At 53.6% G+C, this 25,683-nt stretch overlaps 2 protein-coding genes across 3 annotated transcripts in view; one reads left to right on the top strand and one right to left on the bottom strand.

Moving 5' to 3' along the window:
• The window catches only part of ift140 (intraflagellar transport 140 homolog (Chlamydomonas)), a 115,483-nt gene that overhangs the window by 1,546 nt on the left and 88,254 nt on the right, over positions 1-25,683 (bottom strand). For both annotated transcript variants that reach the window (XM_028814027.2, XM_028814026.2), the window contains exons 19-28: positions 6,797-6,974; positions 6,501-6,691; positions 6,309-6,404; positions 4,272-4,404; positions 2,696-2,839; positions 2,462-2,590; positions 2,145-2,327; positions 1,677-1,883; positions 1,194-1,406; positions 875-1,041 (exon numbers count right to left, since the gene is read on the bottom strand). In XM_028814027.2, coding sequence (XP_028669860.1) covers positions 875-1,041; positions 1,194-1,406; positions 1,677-1,883; positions 2,145-2,327; positions 2,462-2,590; positions 2,696-2,839; positions 4,272-4,404; positions 6,309-6,404; positions 6,501-6,691; positions 6,797-6,974 — 1,641 coding nt within the window. The remainder of the gene's footprint in view (positions 1-874; positions 1,042-1,193; positions 1,407-1,676; positions 1,884-2,144; positions 2,328-2,461; positions 2,591-2,695; positions 2,840-4,271; positions 4,405-6,308; positions 6,405-6,500; positions 6,692-6,796; positions 6,975-25,683) is intronic.
• Positions 8,427-24,597, top strand: tmem204 (transmembrane protein 204). The gene is made up of 3 exons (XM_028814034.2): positions 8,427-9,108; positions 9,513-9,668; positions 23,691-24,597. The coding sequence occupies exons 1-3, from the start codon at positions 8,847-8,849 to the stop codon at positions 23,933-23,935; spliced, it is 663 nt and encodes a 220-aa protein (XP_028669867.1). The 5' UTR covers positions 8,427-8,846; the 3' UTR covers positions 23,936-24,597.

Raw genomic sequence — 25,683 nt, 5'->3', positions numbered from 1 at the left:
ATCCCAACTGGCATGCGGTCCAATCCCACCCTCTATCTTCCACAGCCAGGTGTTATGTGGGCACCCCCACTCCCCCCCCCAGGGCCTGAATACGAAACAGAATGACGAGGAGGCGAGTAAAAGGCGAGCAAAGCGGCTGTGAAACCGTAACGGGCAAAAAACCAATCGGGGCAGCGCCACGTAATTAACACAAAGCAATAAGAGCACAGCCTTCACCCACCGACACTGCAACACTAAGACTCTGGAGGGCATCTGCAAAAACCAGGGTAGGGGGGCACAAAGGAGAACATGGAGACCAACTAAACAAAAACATAGTGGTGTGGAAGGAGCCTCTGTTGGGCGCAGTTAATGTTTGTGATGCGCCAGCTGTTGGAATGAAAAATGCAATGCAGTTTATCACTACGTGCTTTATCAGATACATTCCAACAGATGGCGTACTGCAAACGTAAAACGGAGTACACCCAAGGGAGAGGACAGCCACTGCCCCCCTCGCTGCAGGATGTGAGAGGGGGCAGGGACTGACCTGGGCGTGGTTTGACTGCCATTATCCTCATTCGTGTAGCTAATTGTGGGCGGGTTGCAGCAAAATCTGACCCCGCCCATTTCAACACATCTGCTGCCTTTCTTATGCCGACACTCAGCAGGGGGAGCCTAAATGAATAGGGGAGGGGTCTGACATCTGACCCCACCCATCAAGGGGGGGATTACCAAGTGTGGGAGGGGTCTGACATCCTGTGTCCCACAGCGAGGGGCGGCCTATCGATGAGCTCAGCAAAGTGAATTGGGCGGACACTCGCACAACCTTCCTGCCCGTATGCCCCCTCCTGTCCCACAGCACACCATTGTGCATTCGTGGATGATGCCAGTCCCTCACCTGCGAGCCTGGATGAACTTCTTGACCAGCGTGAGTTTCTGCTGCAGCTCTGCCAGCTTGCTCTCCTGCTCCTGGACGTTGCGGACCTTCGCTTTGGCCAGACACTTGTAGGCCTCCGTCAGGGCGCCCAGCGCCTTCTCGTAGTTTTGGTACTCGTCAATCTCCACCTGTGGGGGGACACGAGAGGTAGACCACTGGCAGTGCTTTCATCGATTGGGGTCTCCTATGACACGACATGGCCACAATGTGCCCAGCTGGACAGTCACATGTGGCCACAGACATAACCCTCCTATGTGCCAGTGCCCTGCCCGCTACTGACCTGAGCACAAGCGTCGTAGAAGCCCGCCAGGAGGTCGAGCGCCCGTCCCTTGGTATAAAAGCTGATGATGTTCTTCATGATCTCGGGGTCTTTGCGCCAGTCCAGGGACTGCAGGTAGTTGGCTGCCATGATGTAAATCTCCTTCTGACGAGACACTCCGGCAAAAAACACGATCTTCTCCGTGTCTCCCGACTTGAGGAGCGCCCGCATGGCCTACAGGAAGGGAAAATGGTGTCACACACGTGGGCAGTACCAGTCTGGACAACGCAGTAGCTCTGAGTGCCACTGCCAACATGCCCTGAGCAGCAGGGCTACACGTGCCAGGCCCAAGGGCCCTGACCAGACAAGAGGTGCCACCAGACCCAGCTGTCCTACAATTCGATGGCTGATCTGCTCGGTGCCAACACGGTCACTGCACAGCCAGTCAGCATGTAAGAGCCGACACGCTCATTCTAAAATCTGGAACTTCTGATGCCCACCTACCTTCAGCTTGTTCCCAGCCTGGGTGTACTTCTTGGTAGCCAGGTGGTAGTTGCCCTGCCGCATGCAGGAGTCCGCAATTTGCTCGAGGACCTGCCTTCGGGTGGCCTCCGGCAGGTCACCAGAGTCACGGGAGGCCGTCATCTGCTCGGCCAGGTCCTCCGTGATGGTCAGACTGTGGTCCACACAAAGCTGCAGGGCCTCCTGGTACTGCGGAGAACATACAATTGAAGAAAAGATTCACCGCAAAAATCTCGATGCCCCTTCACCACCCGCTGATCCCCACTGTTGGGGTGCCTTGAAATATTCCTGCCCATGGTGACATCTGCCACTGCAGTGACCGTCATACACCTCACCTTAAAGGACAGGCCTCACCCTCCCAACCCGATATCCACTCTTCCCATGTAAATGCCATCTGGGTGCCCAGTACAGCCTTCTGGGATAGCCAGCCAGGTCCGAGTTGCCACTTACCTTCTTTGCTGCCACCAGTAGCTCCACCGCCTTGACGTACTGGCCATGCTCGATGAAGAAGTCGGAGCAGCGGGCCAACAGCGCAGGGTCCGAGTTCTCATTGAGGTCCTCGGCGATCAACTGGAGGGCAGCAAACTGCTGAGTGGCAAAGGCCAATTCGAGGGCCTTGGAGAAGTGACCAGCCTGCAGAGGGACAGCAGACAGAGAGCTGTGAGGTTTTCTAGCTTGGCACTGTGTGCCAGCTCAGCCCATTGGGTAGAGCTGGAAGAATTTAAACGATGACTCTGCCCCCACACCGCTGGGCGGTCACCACATACCTTGTGGTACAGCATCACCGCTCGGTCCATGTGGACGCCTTTGTCCTCGTAGTAGCAGGCGGCCTCCATCATGTCTTCCGGATTGCTGAGCAGCGCGAGATTCATCAGCTGGTCATCCAGCTCGTTCTCCTGTGAAGAGCCGACAGCGCGTCTGTGCCATGGCTGGGTGGCGACACTTCAGTGCATTCTGCCACCCCCAAACCCCCACCCTCGCCCTCGTCTCCCTGGCCTTACCTTGCACAGACGGATGGCGTTGTTGTACGCCTGTGCCCGCGTGTAGAAGTGGATGGACTGCTTGATCTCATTCTGGCTTTCGTACTGACGGGCCAGGTGGTAGGACGCTGCCCGGTTTCCAGTCTCATTGGCGATCTCGGCCGCCTGCGGATCAAACACCCAGCGTCACACTGCTGCCAAGCCATCACCACTACTAAAATCTGGGGGGTGTGGGGGGCTACAATTCTGACCAAAATGGGCAAAGTTCACACCTGCATCGTTGGCACTGCCACTGCATTGGGCTGTCGACTTGGGCACCACGGTGGTGTTTGGAGGGCACTCCATCTACTCGGGCTTGAATTGCACTAAGATGGCAGGCCATTCCTGAGGGGGCGTAGGATGCAGCGCCACATTTGTATACAAGTTGCTGCTGCCAGGCTATGACAGATATGGTGAGACCGATGGACGGAAGTGACGAGGACAGCTAGTGGCACCGTGACGAGTGACACGGTGATCAGTCAGAATTTCACCAGACTGTACACCTGATCCACATGAACTAACGGTGGCAGTTGGTGCCCCTTGGAGCTTCGAGGGTCCACACAGAACGTGACGTTACCTGAAACGTGTTCACGCTGGGTGACAAACACGCAACCTCGGGCGAGATGAGGTATCACATTCCGCTCTGACGGAGGGGTGGGCGCCAGTTAGTTCTGCAAAGGTGGGCCGACTTCTAATGTGAGGACAAACAAGGAGAGCAAAGTTCAGCGAATGGAGGACGGAGCGGAGGAGCCGAGGACATGGAGGGGACTGACGGGTTCTGGAGGAGCACCGAAGGGTCGAGGGCACAGCTGGAGCGAGTTTTAGGGGCAATCTGGCGACAGGAATGTTGCTGGGGTCTTTGCCTGCTATGCCAAGGGGGCCCGCAGTGCACTAGATGTTTAAGGGTGGTGCTGGTTTGTGGAAGAAAGAGACCTCAAAAAACCATCAACCAGCAGCCCCTTGGTGGTGGCGCCTCTCCCTGCTGCTGCTCTCCTGATCGTCTCGAATGACAATTTACGATTTTTTTAAATTTATTGTCACTTTAATTTGAAGACCCCAGTCAGGGCACTGAGTGACTCTCTTTGTGTCATTGATGGCCGCTGGCTCAGCTCAGTTAGGACTCTCCGTGTCTCGGATACAGGAAGGGGACCCCTGTCACCGATTTTACACATTCTCAGGTCTGCTCTTAGGGGGACGGAGAGGCCTGGGGACCAGTGAACTCCCTGGCCGCGCCAACCGATTGATTGGAAAGGAGACCCTCAAACAGGTGTGGCCCCCCTGAGGCTGTAAAGTGCGTTTGAGGTGTCGATGATCAACGTGTCCTGTGGTTCACATCAGTTCTCACAGCTAGCTGGTCTACGGCCAGGCGGGTGGGACACGTGGGCATCGAGAGCCAACATGGGCGCCACATACCATTAAGAGAAACAACGCCCAAGTGTTTAACGCGTTCATGAAATCAAATGAATTGTCATTCGGCTCGTTATAAAGTCTCGTCACCCAATGAGACCCACGGGCTGACGATGTCCAGAGATGTGACACGCGTGGCGGGCCTCCTCACCTTGGGGATGTTGCTCAGGTAGCAGTGGACGCGCACCAGCGAGAGGTAATCCTGGGCGAACTCGTAGTACTTGAGCGCCGCCTCCATCTTGGACTGGCTCTCCAGATACTGGGCCCACCACTTATAGAGACTCCTGCAATGAAAGAAAGAAAGAGGGGCGAGAAAAACACAAAGTCACCGAAGAGGAACCCGGCCAAAGCCACCGGGGCCGCAGACACCTCTTCAGTGGCACAGTCACCTCCTACGTCTTCGGGTTCTGAAAATGTGGGCTTTGGATTTGGAAAATGTCGAAACTCACAACTGGGCGCCCGCTGTGCCTCCGTTTTGGGACAATTCAGCCAAGCCAACTCGTGTGTGCGTCACGTCAACGTGTCTGGTTACTTACACGCTAAATCCCCGCCAACATGATGCGTATTCCCGTTGTGATGTCATTCTTTTTAATGTGACACCCGGTGACGCCCACTGCAGTGCTTCACGTGCTCACATGTCAATCAGGCCAAAAGTCACTAAAATCAAAAGACCAATCAGCAGCAAGAGGCGGGGCATCAGGCGTCTCCAATGACAACAACGTGTTCTCGGTCAGCAGTGAGACAAACGTTACAGCGCCCCCTGTGCGGGCCGAGCTTTCAGATATTTAGTGTTTTACTCGTGGTGCTCTGCACAAGGTCGTGGATCATATTGGCGGCCGCTGCTGTCACTCAGGTCATGGGCTCCACCCACTCGACAGTCAGGTTTGAGGCTCCACCCACTCGACAAGTGTGCTCGTCAGCTGGCCGCCGCCTACTTTGATTATTTAGCCCACCAGCTTCACTAGTCGATGGGCCTGTCCTGCCGCGGCTGCTGGCTTCATTTGCAGTCGGCCAAAGTTAGGGATGTCACTCGTGGCCACTTCAGTGTCAACATCTGTCAAGTGGTGGGCAAAATGCTCAAGAAGACGTAAAGAAAACGAGATGATGTCATGATATTAAAAAAAACTGAAGTTCAAAGGTCGCATGAACGCTCCGAGACACGCCCAAAACTAGCAACGTGAGGCCACCTGACCTAAAGCCGACGTCACATCCTGTGACTTCGAGTGGTAGGGCATGTCACACTTGACGACTGCCATTGCTGATCTGTGCTCTGGCCGTGTCACATTTCATGACCCTCCAGCACAGCCGCCGTGACAGCGAGGGGACGCAGTACGACGAGTTCACCAGACAGCTGAGCTTCTCTTCTGTTCGCGAGTCCCAAAGCGTCACACGCTCCTCATTCCTCGACGCTGCCATCTATGCATTCTACTTCCTGATTGGTGGTCAGCTCTCTCCCTCTCGCCCAATCACAGACTAGTAAGACAGTGTCACTGGACACGCCACACCCTAACCCTAAGATGATGTAAGTGACGTCATCGGATGTGACACGGCCTACTGAGAGTTACAATGTTCACGTCATCCATTGAAGAACTTCAGCAGCAACATGGAGGGATGGGCTGGAAACGTGTCACGGGTGAACGTCACACAAACGACAGAGGGGACAAGTGACCAAGGAGTGTGGCAGGCAGAAGGACCTTAGGGGCCTTCAAATCTCAACGCGATGTTAATCTGGACACTCGAAGTGAGTGGGATGGAATGTCTGAGAGTGCCAGGGCAGAGTCGTGATTGGTCCGCCTTCTTCTTGTTGATGCCCCAGGCTCCGCCTCTCAGCACCGATTTTCATTTAAATTTTGGCACGATGAATGCTCGGCCCTGGATAAGAAGTGCGCTGAGTGAAACGTCCCGAGTCTGCTTCACTTTGGAATGCGTCACAAACGCTGCCCCCCACACTGATTAGCAATGAGCCGCTCGATTGGTTTCTTTTTAATGACGACGTCCCACATCAGAGGGCGTCACGTGTTGGATTGCATTCAGTTTGCTCACACATCGGCTTCCATGCTCAGAGAGTAATATCCACTACTGCCACCCGGTGGAGAAGCCTAAGTGCTGCCCTACGGCGCCCACAGACGTCACCCAGATCTCTGACGACTGGCACACGATGAGAAGCAGACACTCAAATGCCACCTACTTGTCTTTCATCTTGCTGACATAGAGCTCGAGTGCTGGCAGGTCTTCCAAGAGCATTCTGGGAATTTCAAACCTATAGGTGTCCGACTTCTCGTAACTGAGGGAAGGAAGATGTGTGACATTAGAATGGGGTCACCTGGGTCTGCCACATGCCCAGCGAGGAGCCCATCCCTCGAGACTCTGGCACACGTACTAGAGCACGGCGAGGTTGCGGTCTCCCATTGCCTCCAGATGCTTGGCATAGCTGTAGTAGGTGGCCCGTAAGTGGACGCGGTCGTGGCTCTCGGCGGTCTCTACTGCCTTCTGCCACTGCCCCGCCGCCTGGTAGAACTTGTTGAGGAGGTCGTAGCGGTGACAGCTCTTGTACAGCCTCTCTGCGTCGTCCTGCCAAGGACACGGCGATGAAAAGACACCCCAGGTTAATATCTCCATAACCCCCCCCTCGACCCCCCACCACCATGGCACCCCCAGGAGTGGACCTTTACTTACCAGCATTCCAAGCTGTGTAGCCAGCACCGCCACCCGGGCATCCACTTCTGGTTCTGCCTCCGCTTCACGCAGAGCCCGGGCGCCACGTGCGTGCCCCATATTCCCCAGGCACACCCGTGCCACGTCCAGCCTCTTGGTCTTCACACACATGCGTGCCATGCTTTCCCAGACCGCCTCGCTGCAGAAAGAGCACAACCAAATGGAGAGTGGGCATTAGTTAAGTCAGATGAGCCCACCACCACCCTGATCATAACCAGGGTAACCAGGAGGAGCTATGGAGGGCACGGGCACCCACTGGAGTCGCTTGTGGAGCAGCACAGACACATAGTTGGAGTCCCGGGACCCCTCAAGTGAGCCTGCTGTCCTATCAGGTGACCTCAGGTTTGGTGACACTCAGTGTGGCCCCCCCAAGTGGTCACAGTGTGCCAGGGTCAGGGAGAGGGGGATCTCTGCAGCATGGAGCTCCGCCTTGGGGCTCCAAGTACGAGGAGTTGACTTGATGGACAGTCGTCAAAATTTGAATCAGATAAGGAAGCCCCCCAACAACCCTATAAGGAGCTACGGGGGTCTGCGGCTGGACTCTGTGCTGCCTGGAACTCCAAACCCTCCCAGTGGGTGCCAAGAGACAGATAGCTGGAGTCCGGGGACCCCCCAAGTGAGCCTCTTCACCTGCTGTGCGCTCTGCTGTCCTATCAGGTGACCTCAGGTTTGGTGACACTCAGTGTGGCCCCCCCAGTGCAAAGGTTGCTGGTTTGAGCCCCGGCCTCGACTTTGTGTAAAGCACAACCTGAAATGAAGCCACAAAAGGGACGACTTGACAGAAAGATTCCAGTTATGATGATGGAAGGAGCACACTGGGGGGGATTACTTAATGGGGGGGGGGGCACAGCTGGAATGTTTTCAATTTTTTTTTTTTTGCAAAGTATGACAGAGCCGTGACAAATGGCAGACGTCAACTGAAGTTAAGGTGACAGTCGTGTCCTTTGCAACAATCGACACGCCAACCTTCTTCTTCTTCTTCTTCGCCAAATGCCATGCGTGGCGCCACCTCCGGCCTCTCGGGTTCCTCGCACATCTGCTCTTCATTTGCTTTCCACCTCCCCTTCCCTTCTGGACTCGTTCCAGATGTGTGCTGTTTATTAAAGGCAGGCGAGAGGAAATTCTACAAATCTTTGGGGGCCCCGGCACTGCACAGAAACTCCGCCGCAGCTCGGGGGGATGCGTGTTTCGGGAGTCAGGGGGTCACCCAGCATTCTTGTCAGTAACAGTAAGTCGGGGCTGGCCGAGGGGTCACCGTGGTTCAGTATGGCCCTCTAGTGGTCACACAATGGCGGTCAAATCCCACCTGGGCCACCTTTCCACCAATGTCCCAGCACACTGCATTACCAGCATGGGCTAAAATGTGTTAAAAAACAAACCTGGCACTCACTTTTAAAGGCGCTATAAAAAGTCAAGAAAACAAAGGGCGACTCCACCATTAAGACACCTCGGGGTGGACAGAAGGGTGAATCCGGGACAGGCTGGGCAGCAGTGGCCGGAGGGGCAGCAGCGTCCCTTTCCTTTCAGGAAGCGCATCCTGTTGCTGTTTGCCTGGGAAGTGGTGGTCTGGCGGGGGGGGGATTGGAGGATAGCAGAAGTAAAGCCCGCCCCGCGGCCTCAGGCGCCCACCCACTCACTCGCGGCACACGGGCTCACTGAGTGCTCTGGTGTGCTGCGGACTCGACGGACTGCTGAATTCGCGGACCGTGTAACGGCGGCAGCAGCAGAGAAGCGGGATCAGCGCGAGGGTCCGCAGGTGGGAGCCAGCAGGCGAAGGCAGTGGAATGGACCGCCGTGTCTTCCAAGAGCTCACCAACTTACCGCTGGCGCCCCAAACTGAAGAAGAGGGGTAACAGGGAGCCCTGCAGGATTTTGTCCCCACCTTTCAAGCCAAAGCCACTTCTGCTGGAGGATGAATGGCGATGTCCTCTAGCTGAGGCTCACCTGGGGGTCCGGCCGTCAATCGCACCGCACTGCTGCCCCCCCCGGTCGGCTCGGCTCGGGGAGGCGCATGGCCATCCACAAACTGGTCGCCACAGCGGTGGCTGTGGCCTTACTGTCCCTGATCCTCAACAACGTGGCCGCCTTTACACCCAGCTGGGTGTTTCAGACGCTGGAGGACGGGCGCAAGCGCAGCGTGGGGCTCTGGAAGATGTGCTTGATGGCCGAGCGAGGCCGCGAGGGGGCCGGCAGCGGGCGGCATGGGCAGTGCCAGGCTCTGTCCTGGGGAGCGGAGTATTCAGGATTCCAGGAGTCCCGCAGCACCGTCAAGTGTGAGTGTGATGGGCGTCGAAGGCCGAGGTCAGATGACTTGGGTGGGTGGGGGGGGCCTTGATGTTTTGTGCTAAACTTACTGCTTTGCACTTGGGGGGGGGGGGGGGGCTACGTGGGAGGTTAAAAAAAAAAAAGAAAATGCTGGGCAGCAGAGTTGCAGAAGTCAGTGCCACCCTTTGTATGGCACTTACCAGAGAGAGTGCCACCGCCGCTGCCATGTGTGCCTCTCTTTTAAATTTAAAATGCCAGTCTGTCACTGAGGTGCCAGCACAGATCTGCAGGTTGAAGTCAGTGCCCTCACGATCTGCCAATGCCACTCTGCCCGCGGCCTGATGGGAAAGCACGTCAGGCTCGTTAGTGTGACAACGCGGCCCCCCCTAATGCCCTCTTCTTTCTCCCCCAGTGCAGTTTGACATGATGCGGGCCTGCAACCTCATCGCCACGGCGGCACTGACAGCTGGTCAGCTCATCTTCCTCCTGGGGCTTGTGGAGCTGCCCTTCTTCACCCAGGACTCCCAGTGGTGGGAGGAGGCCATCGCAGCCGTTTTCCAGTTTGCCAGTAAGTTACGAGCCACTTTGGCATGTCTAACGAGTGACAAGTGGGGGGGAGACACACAAACGCCGCCCACGGGGTATCCCACCTGGCAGCATCAGGTGAACGCGTCCCAATCTGGTAGACAGCAGGGGACCCCAGTGACACAACCAGGAGCGGGCACTTGATCTCAGAGCGTGTGTGCCAGGTGAGCGGCTGGCAGACCCTAACTTTATCATCGGCCTGTTGATCGGTGACAATACGCGTCACATTGTGGTGGGGGTGGGGGCGGGGGTTGGCACACATTTCCATTCCCTCTCCATCTCCCCCTTTGAGTTGATTCCTTCCATTTCTTTTTGGGGTCACACGTCAAGTCCTCTCTTTACATACGCGGCCTGTGCAGGTCAGTCAATGTCACCGGCTGCTGTATTCGTTTAACTTGATGGAGGACATGTGGCCTCATCCTGTGATGACAGTTACATTAAAATGGCAGATTACAGAACCGCGCGACTCGTCCTCGGGTAATGACTCAGTCGAGCGAATCAGCAAAGGGAGCCGCGTGCGCCGAGGTGAAGCTCAAATCAACGAGTCCTTAGAGGGTAGGAGACCCCTGAGGAGGTGCAGTTGGTGTTTGTTTGATGTTCAGCTGAACGACTCGTGCAAAACAAAACAACGATGGAAACGTGCGGTCGCTGCATGGCGAAGGAGCGCACAGTCAGAGACGCTGATCTCGTCCGTCGACCTGGCGCTGCACAGTCGGAGCGCAAAAGAATGGCATCGTGTCACGTGATTTGGGCGCTTCTTACACATCGACCTTCAACATTGAGCAGCGTCAGCAGAGTGAAAGGCGCCGATGGCATCACGCAGGGCACACATGGGCATCAGCACTCCGTTAAGTGCCCCTGAGGTAAATTCTTTTGTATTCACGAATCGCTTAGCACGATTCACTAAAACGAACAAACTGCTCACCCATCGCTAGTCACATCGGTGGGCACATGGTGTCCGATGGTACATAAGTGCAAAGCGGATTGAGAGAAAGGCCAGTTGGGCACATCCGCCACCATTTTGCTGAAGACCTAAAAACACTCGGGACGCAGCCCCCTTCTCATAAACCCCCACAGGCAGCCCACTCTTTCCTCACTTAATGCCAATGCTTTCCACCATTAAAGGACCAGAGGGGGTCAGGGGCGTCGATGTCTCATGAATTTCAAAAACACGTCTGCCTGGTCAGATTAAAATGGCTGCTGTGTGCCCCTTTACCCACCTGGTGAACCTGGAGGGCACAGTGGGCACCGGTTTGACAAGTACTTCATTGGCGCTCGCTCAGTTGAAGTGATCCAAGTCAGTGACTCTCGACTGTGGGCTACTGGATGCCCTGCACGGGTCGTCACCTTGTAAATCAGCCGTCACTTTAATGACATTCTGGTCCTGCGTGGCTGAAATGAACTGAAATGACTGAGACGCAAGTCCAATCACGTGAGGATGACAAGCTGTTGTAACAGACCACCACACGCTGCATTACAGAAGCCGACAGACACAGACGAGCACCTCAAATACCCCTTAACATCGTCAACTCCAAACTCTTCCAGTCCCATCGCGACCTCACAAGACTCAGAAACAGGAACGACGAAATAAAACACAGACGTGTGCAAAAGTAAGTGCACCCCAAGGAAAGACATCTGAACAGACAAACAGTGCAAGCAGCGCCAAGGGGAGCGACTGGCATAAGGAACACCAGGAACGCTGGCCTCGTCAATCACTGACTCAATAGACGTGAGGGTCTACTGTGGAGTTAGGAAGTCTGCCCCTGGCCCCAGAGGCTGGCGGTGCACCCCCTTTATTGACTTCTTGTTGGCGTCAGCATAGCTGCCCACCAGTGTCTGACATTGACTCAGTGAAACGGCTTACTGCCACTCTGCGACATAAAACGTCTTTGGTGAGCCCCTGCCCACCCTGCCCCTGCACCTGCACGAGTCATAGTGCGGAGACGAGTTGGGCGCGCCGTCAAGTCTGCCCAAGATGGCCACCCAAACACCTTACCATATAAGACAACATCCACCGGTGGGTTTCAGTGACTCCCCCACGGCCACAGGAATCTCACGATGGTGCAAACCCGTGGCGGAGTGGCCATGATCATGTGACCCTGACTTCAGGTGCCTGTTCACGTTACCCACAAGCCTTGGTGTCTGTCGCCATTACGCCGTCATTTTCAATTTGCTTCACTTTCCGACTTTCCCTCGTATCAGAAACTTTCAAAGCCCCTCGTGCAACAGAAATGTGAGCCGAAGTCCTAAAGCTGCCAGCAAGCTAAAAAGGGCTTCCTATTTGTGCCCCCTCCCCCTCACCCTTGATGTTGGCAAACTTGGCGAGCCTAGGTCACAAATAAAGACATAAAGGGACGCTACATTTCGTTATTTTGGTATTAAACTCCCGTCTGTCCAGTTAGGTTTGGATTTCACTTTTTGGGCACACGGGTCTCAAATGTCAAATTTTGTGTTGACCCGAATTTGTTAAGGTGTGCCAGTCAAGGGGGGGGGGGTGGGGTGGGGTGGGGGGGGGGGTAGGATTGGCTACCTGAACCCAAAATTACCGCTGATAACTAACTGGTCATCATACAATGGAGTGCCAAGGCAACAAAGGGTCGAGGACCACTGGTGCGAGTGTCACCGTCGCGTGTGGTGGCAGCATTCACTGCAACGTGCCAGCAGCCAGTCCATCGGGCTTCCTTTTCTCGGGTGGTCCTGCTAGTGGAGATAAAAGGCCCCTTAGTGCCTGCACCTCATGAGAAGAGCCCACCAGGCAGGCCCAGATCCGCTCCTTCCTTCCCTCAGCTTCCTTGGCCCCAAGGAAGTGCGGTGTCTGCGTTTGGCCCGTTTGGAGCGAGCGGCCCATTCTTACTAAATTTAGCCCCCGTGCCCTGAGCACATGCTGATGGCCTGAGAGCTGCTCCCAAACACCGGGAGCGACTGCCGGGCGCCAGGATATCCCGTCTCAGGACAAGGAAATGCCTGCTACTACCTGTTATGTAAAGGCGGGGGGGGGGTGGGGTAGGGGGGGCTGCAGCACGAGCTCCTTGTCAGACAGACAGGGGCATCCGAGGGATGGGTATGGCAGTAAACAGCTGTAAGCGTGCCAAGGGCAGACCTGGAGTCCCGATGCAAGAGCATGGCACGGGTCCGGCCACACTGATTGGCTCTGGCGGTCTGCCCACCTGTATGGGGAGGAGCCAGCTGGATCTTGAGACCCCCCACCCCCCGGACATCTTGTGCTCCCGTCTCTTTACCTGATAATGGCTTACCGTCCCCCCCCCCGACACGTCCGTCACACCTCCGTCTTCATGTCATACGGCACCGTGTGCATCATGGTGGGGTCACAAAAGAAGACGAGGGGGCTTCTCGGCACCCGCGGCCAACTGCTATCAGCGACGGCAGGCAAGGCCTCCAGCGTGAAATCCGTCGGCAGCGAGACCGGAAAACAAGGAAGGAAGCCGGCACACACGGACCCTCCGCTTGTTTTCTTGGAAACTGCCATTCCTCCTAGAATAGCCAGACTTGGGGGGCTCGGAAAAGAAAAGTGAAAGAAGACGGGAGAGGAGAACAAACTGGAGCCTCACGTTTAGGTGCACCCCATTCAGCTCTTGGGGGTCCACAGGGGGCACTCCAGAGGTTTACCGTCTTCCTCCTCCAGTGTATTCATTTTGTGGCGCCTTTCACTACACTGAGTGACACCACTTGAGTTCTTGACCAGCCGCCGTGCCACCTGCACTTCAGAACAGGAAGCCCACCCGATGCTAAGCCTGTCTGGTCCCGGCCAGTACTTGGATGGGAGACCAACACGAATAAGCCAATGTAGTAAAAATGGCGCCGTCCTTCAGATGAGACGTAAAACCGAGACCCTGACTCTCTGAAAAGAGTGGGCTGTCCTGGCTAAAGGTGCCCACCATGGCCTGGCCATTCTGCCCCCCTAATCGTCCCCAAGCTCTAATTGTCTCTCTCTGATACCCTTTAACAGTTAATGTGCGGTGAGTGTGATGGCCGCCATCGCTGCTGGTGGTAGACGATGTTCCCCTCCTGTCGATGTAAAGCACTATGAGCATCGAGAAAGGCACTATATACACGTAACTAACTATCAACAAGTGACGTGTCAGCACCTTTATGACCGTCCAGCTGGTCACCTCAGTTCGAGTCTCTTGTGGTCCACTAGGAGTTGACGTGGCCGTTGGCACCACAGAAGAGCAGTGAGCAGGTGCCCACTGTTAATGGGCTGAAGGGGCAGCAGGACCACGTCGCGGACCTGCATGGGCATCCTGTACCTTCAGTGCACTTAACATTCATCAGCCATTTCTAAACTTCTCAGTCCTCGGTGAACGGCAAAACGCCGTCTCCATATTGTACTGAAAGCCACTGATGGAAGTCGGACCCCCTGGTGCCCCTTCAGCCCATAAAAGGTGGGCAAACGGCCACGTCGACTCCTAGAAAACAACAAGAGACGCGGACTGAGGAGGGTCGAGACTTTACTGTGGTGGCCAGAGACCCCAGCAGGGGTCCACACATATGGCGGGACCACCAACCCAAAGAAAGCCCCTCAAAAGTGCGGCTAATCATTGAGTTGCCCCCATATGAAACGGTTTACAGAAAAGTCGCCCCTCACATTTCGCCCCCCACCATGTGCCCCCTGTAGATAACGAGTGGGTTACAGAATTAATTCGAGCTCATTACAACGACTGGCCCAGTTTCAACTTCGTCTCCAGGCCAACTGCACCCGCCGTACGTTAAAAGTAACCGTAATCTCCGCAGTCGAAACAAATTAATTTCAAATAAAAGACAAAATGTAAGAAAAGCTTTGTTTAAAACTCCGCGCTGTACGCCGATACCACTTTGAAAATCAAAAACAGAAACTGATTGTCTGAATTACCGGCGATAACATTAGTTGGCGTGGCGCGTGGCGGCGTATCTATCGATATCGCAATGTCTGAGACGCGCCACCAGAATGTGGGGGGCAACTTTTCCAGATCCTGTAAAGAATATGCTGTACAAGGACTGTGTGACACTATGGCTGAAAATGCCACCTCAATGCCCCCAGGCATCCGTTTGATTTATAAACAGATTAAGGAGGCGCATTCAAATGTCCGAGCAGCAAATCAGAATAAGAAAGAACGACGTGAACGACAGAAATGAGAGGCGGCCGACAACTCGTGGCATTGCAACCCACCAAAATGTCAGAAAGGAAAGAGTTAAACAGAGCAAGGCCGGCAGGGTGGCACTGCCAGCTTCACCTGCCATATTCTGTTCACATACAGCACATCACTGATAAACCTGCTTGGGGGCAGCAGGGCACTAGGGTGTCTAAGCCTGATGCATCTGGTGCCATAGTAGGGCATAACCTGAGGCAGGGCACAAGTCCTTCATCACTGGGCATACAGCCACAAACTAACCAAGTCGGGAGGAAGACTGTTGCACCCTGACGATGAAGCATTCAAACTCCAGACGACAAGCAGCCATTTGATTTAAACTCGATGCCTTAGATCTGCCAGGTGGCAATACCAACTACTGTGCCACTGTGATGCCCAGGCTGTTCACAGCAGCACTAACACCAGGAGCCTGACTTGGCACTCCACCCTGTGTGAAGGACTGTGGGTGCCATGTTGAGGCCAGAAAGACTGGGGGCTTCTCGGTACCAGCGGCCAGCTGCCATCAGGAATGGCGGGCAACTGAGGCCACTATACAGTAAAGTCACAATGTGATGCAGCATTCCCCTTTTTTGCATGCCCAGTGACATTTGGCTTTATTACATTTAAACAAATTCTTATGCATGTCATCTTTTAGCTGTGATGCCAACGTGTGACAGGAATGCTTTCACTGAGGCTCAAGGTCAACCCCTTTTCACCAAGCGGTTCAACTAGTGGGCAGAGGGTGGGAGCTAACGTGTGTTGTCATCCTGCCCGCACCTTACGTGTGCCCCGGAGCTCAGGGTCTGCCTGTTTGTTCAGATTCCTGGCACACTTAAGCAGGCGTGAAAGGCCAGGTGTTTACTGGCATAGCCATCACTTGGAGCTTAAGCTGCTGCCCGCCTTTGCATGATAGTGAGTAGCAAGGGTGGACTATCCTGCATGTCACCTTTTAACGGTGATGCCCAGACCTACCTGGCACAAATCAAAAATATGAGATGCAAAGTGTCGCGCCACTTTACAGTATCAGAGCAGAAGGGGAATCCACTCGGTGTGTAAAGTAAATGACTAATGACAGTAAACTGAGGACCCCTAGTGGACCCCCTCACTTGCTGCCCACTTGACCGTGTTGCAGATTTCACTTGAAATGGACACACAAGACACTTTCACCCACTCGACATCCCATAATGACCAAGTGACGACATTTTTCAGAAAGGTTTGCAAATGTATTCAACATCAAAAGCTGAAATCTCTCATTCATAGACGTATTCAGGTCCACAACCGAGCCCCTTTGGCCGAGATGCCAGTTTCGAGTCTTCTTGGTAAGCCTGGCGCTCCTGGATTTGGGCATTTAATTTTCATTCTTCATGGCAGAGCCTCTCAAGCGCCGTTAGACTGGACGTTAAGGGTCTATGAACTGCCAGCCATCTTCAGGTCTTTCCATTGCACCAGCATAGCTTCGGGGTCACTGAACTGTTGTGCCAGTCTGCGGTGGCGTGCCCTCTGGAGTGGGTTTTTTTTCAAGGACCCCCCTGGATTTGGCCGCATTCACCCTGCGCTCAGGTCTGACCAGTCTCCCTGTCCCCATGTCATGATGCCACCACCACCACCACCGTGCTTCACTTCACCATAGAGATGGCAGCAGGCAGGTGATGAACAGTGCCCGCTCCTCGCCAGACATGGTGTTGCTGGGAGTTCTGCTCAAAGACGTCTCGTCGGACCCTTAAACGTCTCTGTCCACCCGGGGCACCTGCTTGATGAGGGGCTGCTGATGATGGTTGCCCTTCTCAGTGGAGGACGTCTGAAGGTCTGTGACCACCTGACTCTTCATCAGATCCCCCTCATCAAGGCCGACGGCAAACTGTAGGAAGAGTCCTGGTGGTCCCAAACTCCTTCCATGTCACCATTCCTGAGCTTTATAAACGGTTGGACCCCCTCACGCCCTGATGTCTGCCCCACCACAGTTTGATCCTCGGACCTCACGTCTTGGTTTTTGTCCTAACACACAGTGTGAATTGCGGACCCCACTAAACGTCCGATCGATTCAGTGTGCCACAGGTAGACCGCCGTCAAGTTCTCAACACATCAGGATGAACCTGGGCACAGTCTGGGGCGCCACCGCCAAGGGGTCCAAGTACATCTAGGAATGAGGGGCTTCAGCTTTGGATTTTTAGGAGACCTTTCAGGTCACACGATTCACTTTGTCATGGTGGGTTATCGAGTGAAGGATGATGGGTAAAAAGGGCAACACAAGGCAGTGTGCAGGGAGTGAGGGGGTCTCAACCCCCTTAGAATCCTCCGTATGTTACGATTATTTAACAACTGGGAGCTGAGGGCGGCCCCCGTTAAACCACCAGACCCCCACTGCCGATGCACTCAGAATGCGATCGCTGATTTAAATTTATTCACTGGACATTCAGACTTAACGGCCCCCTCCCTGGGGTGGCTTTGAAAACAAAAAGTGTGCCTCTCTCCCATGGTGCCGACTATGAGGGTCCGTTACACTGCAATACGGGTCACGCTAGGACCCTCCGTCTGCACCGCCAGTCAGGGCCTCACTGGGGCACCAAACTGCGTCAACCAACGACGCACTTGGTGGAGTGAAAGGCACAAACCGTACAACAGGTGGGCTCCGTCATCGAAGTGCAAGACCCTCTGTAAACACACGGCTGCCAGTGAGCCCCTCGCTTTACGTCTGCCTACGGACGAATGGAGGGGCAGAGAAAGCGAACGTCACAGAGCCCAGCAGAGCGCAAAATGGTGGAAAAGAAAAAGCAAACAACGAGACACGAACACGAAAGACGCGCGCAACACAAGCGTCACACCCCTCGCTAACTCAGTCCTGGGTGACTGCAGCCCACCACGTCCTGAAATAAGAGAAGTAACTAAAGGTGGTTTGTCATTGTGTGCACCCTGGTGGTCCTCGGGCAGCAGACAGCAACACCACACACACAGCAGCCATTGGTTATATCAGTGGGTGGGCCGCGGTGGGCCGGCGCTCTGATTAGAATAATGTTTTACATTTTTATGGCGCCTCTCACGACTCAAAGCGCTTCAGGGAGTGTGGAGCCAATTCAACAACCACCACTGTGCGGCACCCACCTGGATGATGCGATGGCAGCCATTTTGTGGCATCATATTGGCTGTTAGGTGGTGAAGGGGTGAGAGAGACAGCCAATCAGAGACAGGGGATGATTAGGGGGATAGAATGACCAGGCTGTGGTGGGCAATTTAGCCCCCGTCTTTATGAAGGATGCCCAGGGATCTTTAGTGACCACAGGGAGTCAGGACCTTCGGTTTTTGGCAGATGACATTTTTACAGCACAGGGTACCCGTCACCACCCCGGGGGGCACTGGGGTCCACATTTAGACCACAGGGTAAGCGCCCCCCCCTGCTGGCTTCACCAACACCTCTCCTAAACTTTTCCTGATTGGTCTCCCATCCAAGTACCGGCCGGGCCCGAACAGGCTTAGCTTTAGCTGTTGTAACAATTGTTAGCTGTTCTAACAATTGCACTTCAATCACTAAGAGGGGGGGGACCCCAAATCTGACAGTCACGCTGGATTTGCCAGGAGGGGAGCCCCTCACGCCTTAGTAGGCACATGTTTTTATATAGGAAAAAAAAAAAGCTGGTCGCAACACAAAAACGATTGACAGCCACCATTCTAGTTTATGAAGCTGCACGATAAGATGATGACGATGACGCTGTCACCGTCACCATGTAAGCTGACGTCCCACCAGGTGCCTCTACTCGTAGGGACTGTCAGACTTGACGCCTCAGTTGCTGATTAAATTCTCAAACTTACTGACTGCACGACGACGTTCGTCAATTGTGCCCGCCCCTTTTTCTGACAGCCAATAGCGTGCTGGCTGATGGAGCCGCTGCACTACAATTGGTTAACGGCTGCGGCGAGTTCAGCTGCACCTTTTCTTTTTAATTTCTCTTGTGGTACATAAAAGACGAGACATCAGACACTGGAGTTTCTCTCCTGTTTGGGAGGTCCGAAGCCCCCCGTGTTCTTATTCCTCTATGACTTCTAGCTGAGCGCTCATTGGTTGTCAGATGTCACACACACAGAGCTCAACGCTACGACTGAAGACAAAGTCAAAGCCGCCTGCTTCTTCAGTGCGAGTCGCAGACTAATAGGAGGGAACGGCCGGGCCGGGCCTGTCTCATCACACGACTGCCAGACAAGGACGTGCAGCGCCGACTGCCTCCGAGCCGCTAAGACGAAGTAAATGAACGTCACACCTGGGCACCTTGTCAAATGTGACGTGGCCTGAAAGGGTCCTGGATGGGAAAAACAAAAAAAATAAAACAGTGCAGTGTGTCCTTAAAATGTGGCGTCTGCAGCGCCCCCTGGTGGCTCCCAACAGGGCTGTGCCAGGCCCCAACTTCCATGGAGCCCCGAGAAGCCCAAGGGGGCTGCCATCTAGCGCCTTGCAGTGCCCTGTGCGTATCTGCTCCTCTGGTCCTTCCTTTAAGGAGGGTCCCGGCCGCCAGTCACAGGCGTCATATCGTATCGTCTGGCACTTGAATTGGCATTTTCTGTCATTTGTCCCTCCGTATTCTTTATGGTTCAAGTGCTGTGTGTCGTTTTTGCAACATCTTGGGTGCCATTTTAGGTCCTCATCGCCGCCATTTTGAGTTTCCGTCGTCAGGTCCGCTTCCCTGGGCTTCTAGGGGCGGGGCCTCAGAGGTCGTGACCTGTTTGTAATCGACTTGATGGGATAAAAAGGGTGGCTATTGGCTCGTTTCCTTATCCAATTCGCAGATATCGACACTCCTCTTGCATGTTTTATTCTGTTCTCGTTCTTTCGACATCGACTTTGCCTCACTTTGTGTTCAATTGTGATTTCCCGGTTTGGCCATTTTTGTGTTTTTATGCGCATCTCCAGGTTCTACTTAAAAGCTTACCCGTCAGTTCACTGTCTGGACACTAAGTGGAATTCTGCTTTTATGCCCATACCATACCCCCCAAAGTTAACTGGCAGTTAGCGCCTGCCACCCTGTGCTGCCGACCCTGACCTGACTTGATTGGCTTAGAAAATGTCATGTGACTTTAAATAAAGATCAAATATGTTAGAGCAGCAATAAGCAAGAGTGGCATCCATGAACTTGAATTAAAGCAAAGGAGGAGAACCCCCACTGCCACCTAGGGCAGTGCCCGCAGCATGGCAACGTCACTAGGAATTCCTGTGGTAGTGTCACACGCACCAGTCCGGGCTCATCAGAATGTCACCGGGGGCCACGTGAGCAGGCCGTGCGTTTCGTGCCACTGCAGAAGTTCCCACCAAAGGCCTGTGAAGGGAAATGACTCGGTGGGAACGGCACACTTGACTTGGGGCGGAAGGAGGAAGCGGCGTCTCGGCTTCCTGCTGTCAAATGGCAAGCGATGGCTGAAGTCTTGGAAAGGCTCATTCAGGAAAGTTCAGCCCAACAGGTGACTCGTGAGTCACAAGCTCAGAGAACGTTTGGGAGCCACCAGAAAGTTCCGTGTTTCTGATAGAAGTTGATTTAAAGACACAGCCAATGGAGTCACTGGTGGCTGTTACCGCCTGAGATTTATTAGTCGCGTGTGACTGTGCGGCCGCGTTCCCAGCAGCCATTCCTTCAGCGTCCTACCGCTCAGCTCATCCTTAATTTGTCATTTTAAATGCTAATTGGTTATTAGAGAAACCTCTGCATGAGCGCCGCCACAGGTCACGGCTGTCCGTCCATCTCCGTCACTCCAGCCCCCCCGTCGATTGTTTTTTCTTTGGATTGCAATTTGCTGGCATTCCCAAAGTTCAGGTCGAGGTCCAGAAACGGCCGTCTCAAGATAAATGTCACTCTGTGGTGTCTTTGCAGAATGAGGGGGCTACGCCATGTGACAGACTTTAAAGATTTCATACAAAGACGGCGAGAACTGCATCTGAGCAGGAAATGAAAAGGAAGGCGCAGATGAACAACTTCAAGGACATCAGGGGGACATGGCAAACCCCAGTGTCACCTGCAACTGGCGATAGGTGGCCGACTCCGAGATGCTGACCTCAGAGGCCAAAGTTCAAAGAAAAAGCCACATGGAGGCTGGCAAATACAAAAGAGAAGGAGAAAATGGAGACAAGAACATCGGACACTTTGGTCAGCATCCCGGAGTCGTCTTTTCTGTGTTGCAGGTGGCACTGGGACTTGGTGTGTACTTATGGAAGAAGCCACCTGAGGACCCCGTAAGGCGTTTTGTTTCTTACACCACACACTCTTTTGTGGTTGTCCATCTGGGCCCTGCTCTGCTTTTTCTACGCTGGCTGATCCCCTTCACCCGCTTACTCCCGAGACACCGTCAGGCACCTTTGTGTGACATCTTCAGGTTCTTGTCACATGTCACACGTCCGTGGGACCAAGTTACCCAAACTCTTCTCTAACGTTTCAGTCATTACTCACCGCTCTGACGCTGATCTTTCTGATCGTTACGATAGCAGCGGACGACAAGAATTCCTAATTTATTGCAGAATGACGGGATCTGACGACTCCTCTCAAGTATCTCAAAAAAACTCACCGGCGCCTCGTCACCTCATAACAGGCTCAAGTCTCGAGTTTGGTCCGGAAACTGTGACAGACAGACAGACCCGTCATCGAGATGTCCAAAAGCGTTAGGAGATCAACACCAGCAGAGACCCAACATGACGGCAACATCAAAACGATTAAAAACAGCTGAGGGAACACGAAAGTCAAATATCGGGGGACCCTAAAACGTGGAGATCCACTTTTGACAAACCAAAAGCGTTTGCTCCTCCCCCACAGACGACAGGTTACAGTAGCGGGGGGGTGCAAAGCAAAAAAAAAAAAATCAACGTCTATGAAAAACGAGCGACTCCAAACTCTGGGCATGTCTGAGGTGTGAGGGTGCCAACCACCTTGATAATTAAATGCTTTTTACTTGTCATTGGCACTCCTGGAGCACTTTTCAGGTTAAGAGCCCAACAGAGTCGGATCCCCTCTGATAGTAACGGGACTTGAACCGACGGCCTTCCAGATACCAGTGCAGATCCTCAGCTGTCATGTAGAGAAGTTTGATAGAAAACAACACAGAACTGTCCTCGATGCCCCAAAAGATGCCATTACTGCACATAACACATATCCACATTATACAGTGCCATCCCGGTCATGATGGGTTCATTTTACAGGATCACAGGGACTTTGCTCGTAATTAACGGCCCCGAAATAAAGAACACAACCTGACATCATCAGATCTACTCAATCCGTGCCAAGGGTGGGGTGCAGGGCAGGTAGAGATGAGCCCCGGAGACGACGGGCAGAAAGACCATCAAGAGGGTTCACTTAAACACTCCTCCATTCGCAGACCGAGATAATCGGACACTCGGCCATCGGCCCAACGTGCACAACACTCGTCCAAGCAGACGACGACACCGGTTAGGGGGTTCAAATACTTTGCATCCCCCAGGCAGCACTGCCCACCGGGTAACGGCGCAGTGCCAGCCACAATTAAAGAACTGCACAGAGAAAGGAGCTTAGCGGTCACTTCAAACGCATTAGTTTTGTCACAAATCAGGAGAGGACAACAGAGAGAAGCAAATAAAGCCATTGTGCTCGAGTGGGACCCCCCACACGCCAGGCTGACGTCCCACACAGCAGCAGGTGGGCTTGACGTGCGGGAAACTCGCAGGGTCCACGGCACAGCCCGCTGCGTTTAAATGGCCGGGATTCTGAGAGCCGCGCCTCGGCCACAGTCCTGCACCGGGCCAAGCGGACCCCCCTAAAAGAGATTACTGAACTAATATAAATAATCGGGAGTGCTCTCTCCTCCACGTTCTCGTATACTCAGATATGACAATATTTGATATTCTGGACATTAAAGAGCCATCAACAACAAATCAAATCAGATTAATAATGTATCGAACAATTATTAGAAAAGTAAAAGATGAACAAATCGGACTCTGCAGCTACAGGAATACCGGGTGGTCCAGATCTAATTATGCAACTTTTAATGCAATGCAGGAGAACAATGCAAGACAAAACAATTGTTCGTCTCCCCGCCATTTTGGAATGCAGGGCGGGTGCTGCCATCTATCGGCAACAAAAAGAATTTTTTGTGAATTCCATCCATCCATTTTCCAACCCGCTGAATCCGAACACAGGGTCACGGGGGTCTGCTGGAGCCAATCCCAGCCAACACAGGGCACAAGGCAGGAACCAATCCCGGGCAGGGTGCCAACCCACCACAGGACACACACCCAGCACACACTAGGGACAATTCAGAATCGCCAATCCACCTAACCTGCATGTCTTTGGACTGTGGGAGGAAACCAGAGCGCAGACACGGGGAGAACATGCAAACTCCACGCAGGGAGGACCCGGGAAGTGAACCGAAGTCTCCTAACTGCGAGGCAGCAGCGCTACCCACTGCGCCACCGTGCCGCCCTTTTTGTGAATTCTCTATGTAATAAACTTAGTAAGTTACAGCATAATGAAAATTGTATACTTAGATCTGGACCACCCTTTATAAGGTAAAGGACCACTTGTGGTTAACGGAAATCGCCCAAAAGTTGATAGAAATCTGCGTTTTGTTCCTAATAATTTGGTTGACCGAAGTGAAAGTGAACTCAGGTCATCACGTTTACACACAAACACAGTTCCAAAAATGGTGTTTTCGGACTATGGGGTCAAAAATGTCGAAATTCATCAAAATCTGGCAATGGAATTTTTGGACGATTCCAATACTTTCCCTGCACTTTGCATACGACAAAGTAAAAATAAATAAATAAATAAAAGGTCGTGCCGTTTACCTCCTTCACCAGCCGGGTGACCCTTGTGCCGATGAGCGGCGTGGACTGTGAACGACTCTGCCTAACTGTGTGACTTTTCTTGCTTCTCCTGCAGGCTTCGTCCTCGTCATCGGCCTCGTGACATTCTACCGCATTGGCCCGTACACACACCTGTCCTGGTCCTGCTATGTGGACATTGGCGCTTGTCTCCTGGCCACGCTGGCGGCGGCGATGCTGATCTGGAATATCCTGCACCGGCGCGAGGACTGCCTCTCTCCACGCGTGATCGTCATCAGCCGCTCGCTGGCCGCCCCATTCCGCCCCAGGCTTGATAATGACTACGTCGAGTCCCCCTGCTGATTTCACCTTCCGGTCGGCAGCAGACGCTATCAAAACTCTACTGGCGACGGGAGATGACCAGGCCGCCATTCCCAGCTCTCAACCAGGGGGGTGAGCAGCACAGGCCTTCTTCGGGGTCACCCCGCACTACCAACGTTCACAGTCTCCCACAGGGACGCTTACTAACTAACCTACGGGAGGAGCAGCTCAACTTCTGAAGGAACTCCAGAGGGGAGCAAACGGAAACACCAATGCAACGGGATCAAGACCCGCCAAGCCTGCAGCAGATGCTGGAGCCCCCCCCAAGTGTGCCACCTTGTTTGGCCCGCAGTGCCCTCAGATCTTCCGCCTAAGAAGCCCAGCTTCATCCTTTGTTTTTCTCATAAAGCACCATCTGCACAATTGGATCTCATGGATCTTGCGGCCCGCTGCACGCAGGTGACCCCAAAATCAAACGCGTGACAACTCTGCATTTGCCGTATTTTAGACTTGGTTTGGCCTTTCTAGCAGAAACTGCAGCAGTGAAACTTTGGGAAGAGGACTCAGTCGGGCACCGCACTTGGAAGTGGAGCACAATGAGTGAGAAAATCATCTTCGTATATAGATAGATATATAAATAAAAAATAAAATAACGGTATACAGCATGTTAATGGAACTCTACAGCCCACTTCATCACTAGTTTTTGGCTTGCTGCTTCTATTTATTTATTGCTGAATAAAAGTCAAATGTGTATCTGCTTGTTTCATTCTTTCTCAAAAATATGTGAAAAACATGGAGGGACCCAGTGTCACCACAGAAGTGACATTCAGCAGGCCAACGTCACCACAGAAGTGACATTCAGCAGGCCAGTGTCACCACAGGAGTGACATTCAGCAGGCCAGTGTCACCACAGAAGTGACATTCAGCAGGCCAACGTCACCACAGGAGTGACATTCAGCAGGTCAATGTCACCACAGAAGTGACATTCAGCAGGCCACCGTGGCTCTCTGAGACCCTGGCAGCTGTGCAGACGAGTGTGACGGAGGGGTCAGCTCGGGCCTTTGACCTGGGCAGCTCCAGCAAGGAGTCGCATCAGGAATACGAAATCTGGGACGTCACACAACTGACGGGGGGATTGAGAACGACTTCAGACCCCTTTGCTTTCTGGATGCTGTCCTGTGTGACAGATTGCATTCTAAATTGATCAATGTGCCATTTGTGCCATCCGTCTACACTCAGTAAGCCATCCTGACTATTTCACTTGTAAGGAAGGCTTATTGAGAGACGGGCTGCAGTTTAGCAAGACCCCTTGACTTTCGGCGCACTTTTTGCCCATCAATCTGCACTCAATACCCCACAATGACAAAGTGAGAAGGTGTGCACATTTATTACAAATCCCACACTGAATCCTCTCACTCCAGACGTATTCAGATCCTCTTGGTGAGTCTCTACAAGCTTTGCACTCCTGGATTTCACTGATCTCTTATCACTTCCCTGGATGGGAAGCTGCCATCTTCAGGACGCTCCATGCATGTTCTTTAGCCGGGCCACACAAGGACACTCGGTGACACTCCTGTGACATCTTGTCTGCACGCGTCAAGTCATTGTCACCGCCCCAGTCTGAAGTGGCCTGCAGTCTCGAGCAGGTGTTCTTCAAGGACCTCTCAGTATTTGGCTTCCCTCAATTCTGACCCCATGTCACGATGCCACCACCACCACCGGGCTTCAGTTCACGATAGAGATGGCAGCGGGCAGGTGATGACCAGTGCCCGCTCCTCACCAGACAGTTC

This window comes from Erpetoichthys calabaricus, chromosome 11 (genome assembly GCF_900747795.2).
Source record: "Erpetoichthys calabaricus chromosome 11, fErpCal1.3, whole genome shotgun sequence".
Taxonomy (NCBI): domain Eukaryota; kingdom Metazoa; phylum Chordata; class Cladistia; order Polypteriformes; family Polypteridae; genus Erpetoichthys; species Erpetoichthys calabaricus.
The sequence above is the reverse complement of the archived record's forward strand: the minus strand, read 5'-3'. Positions and strand labels throughout refer to the sequence as shown.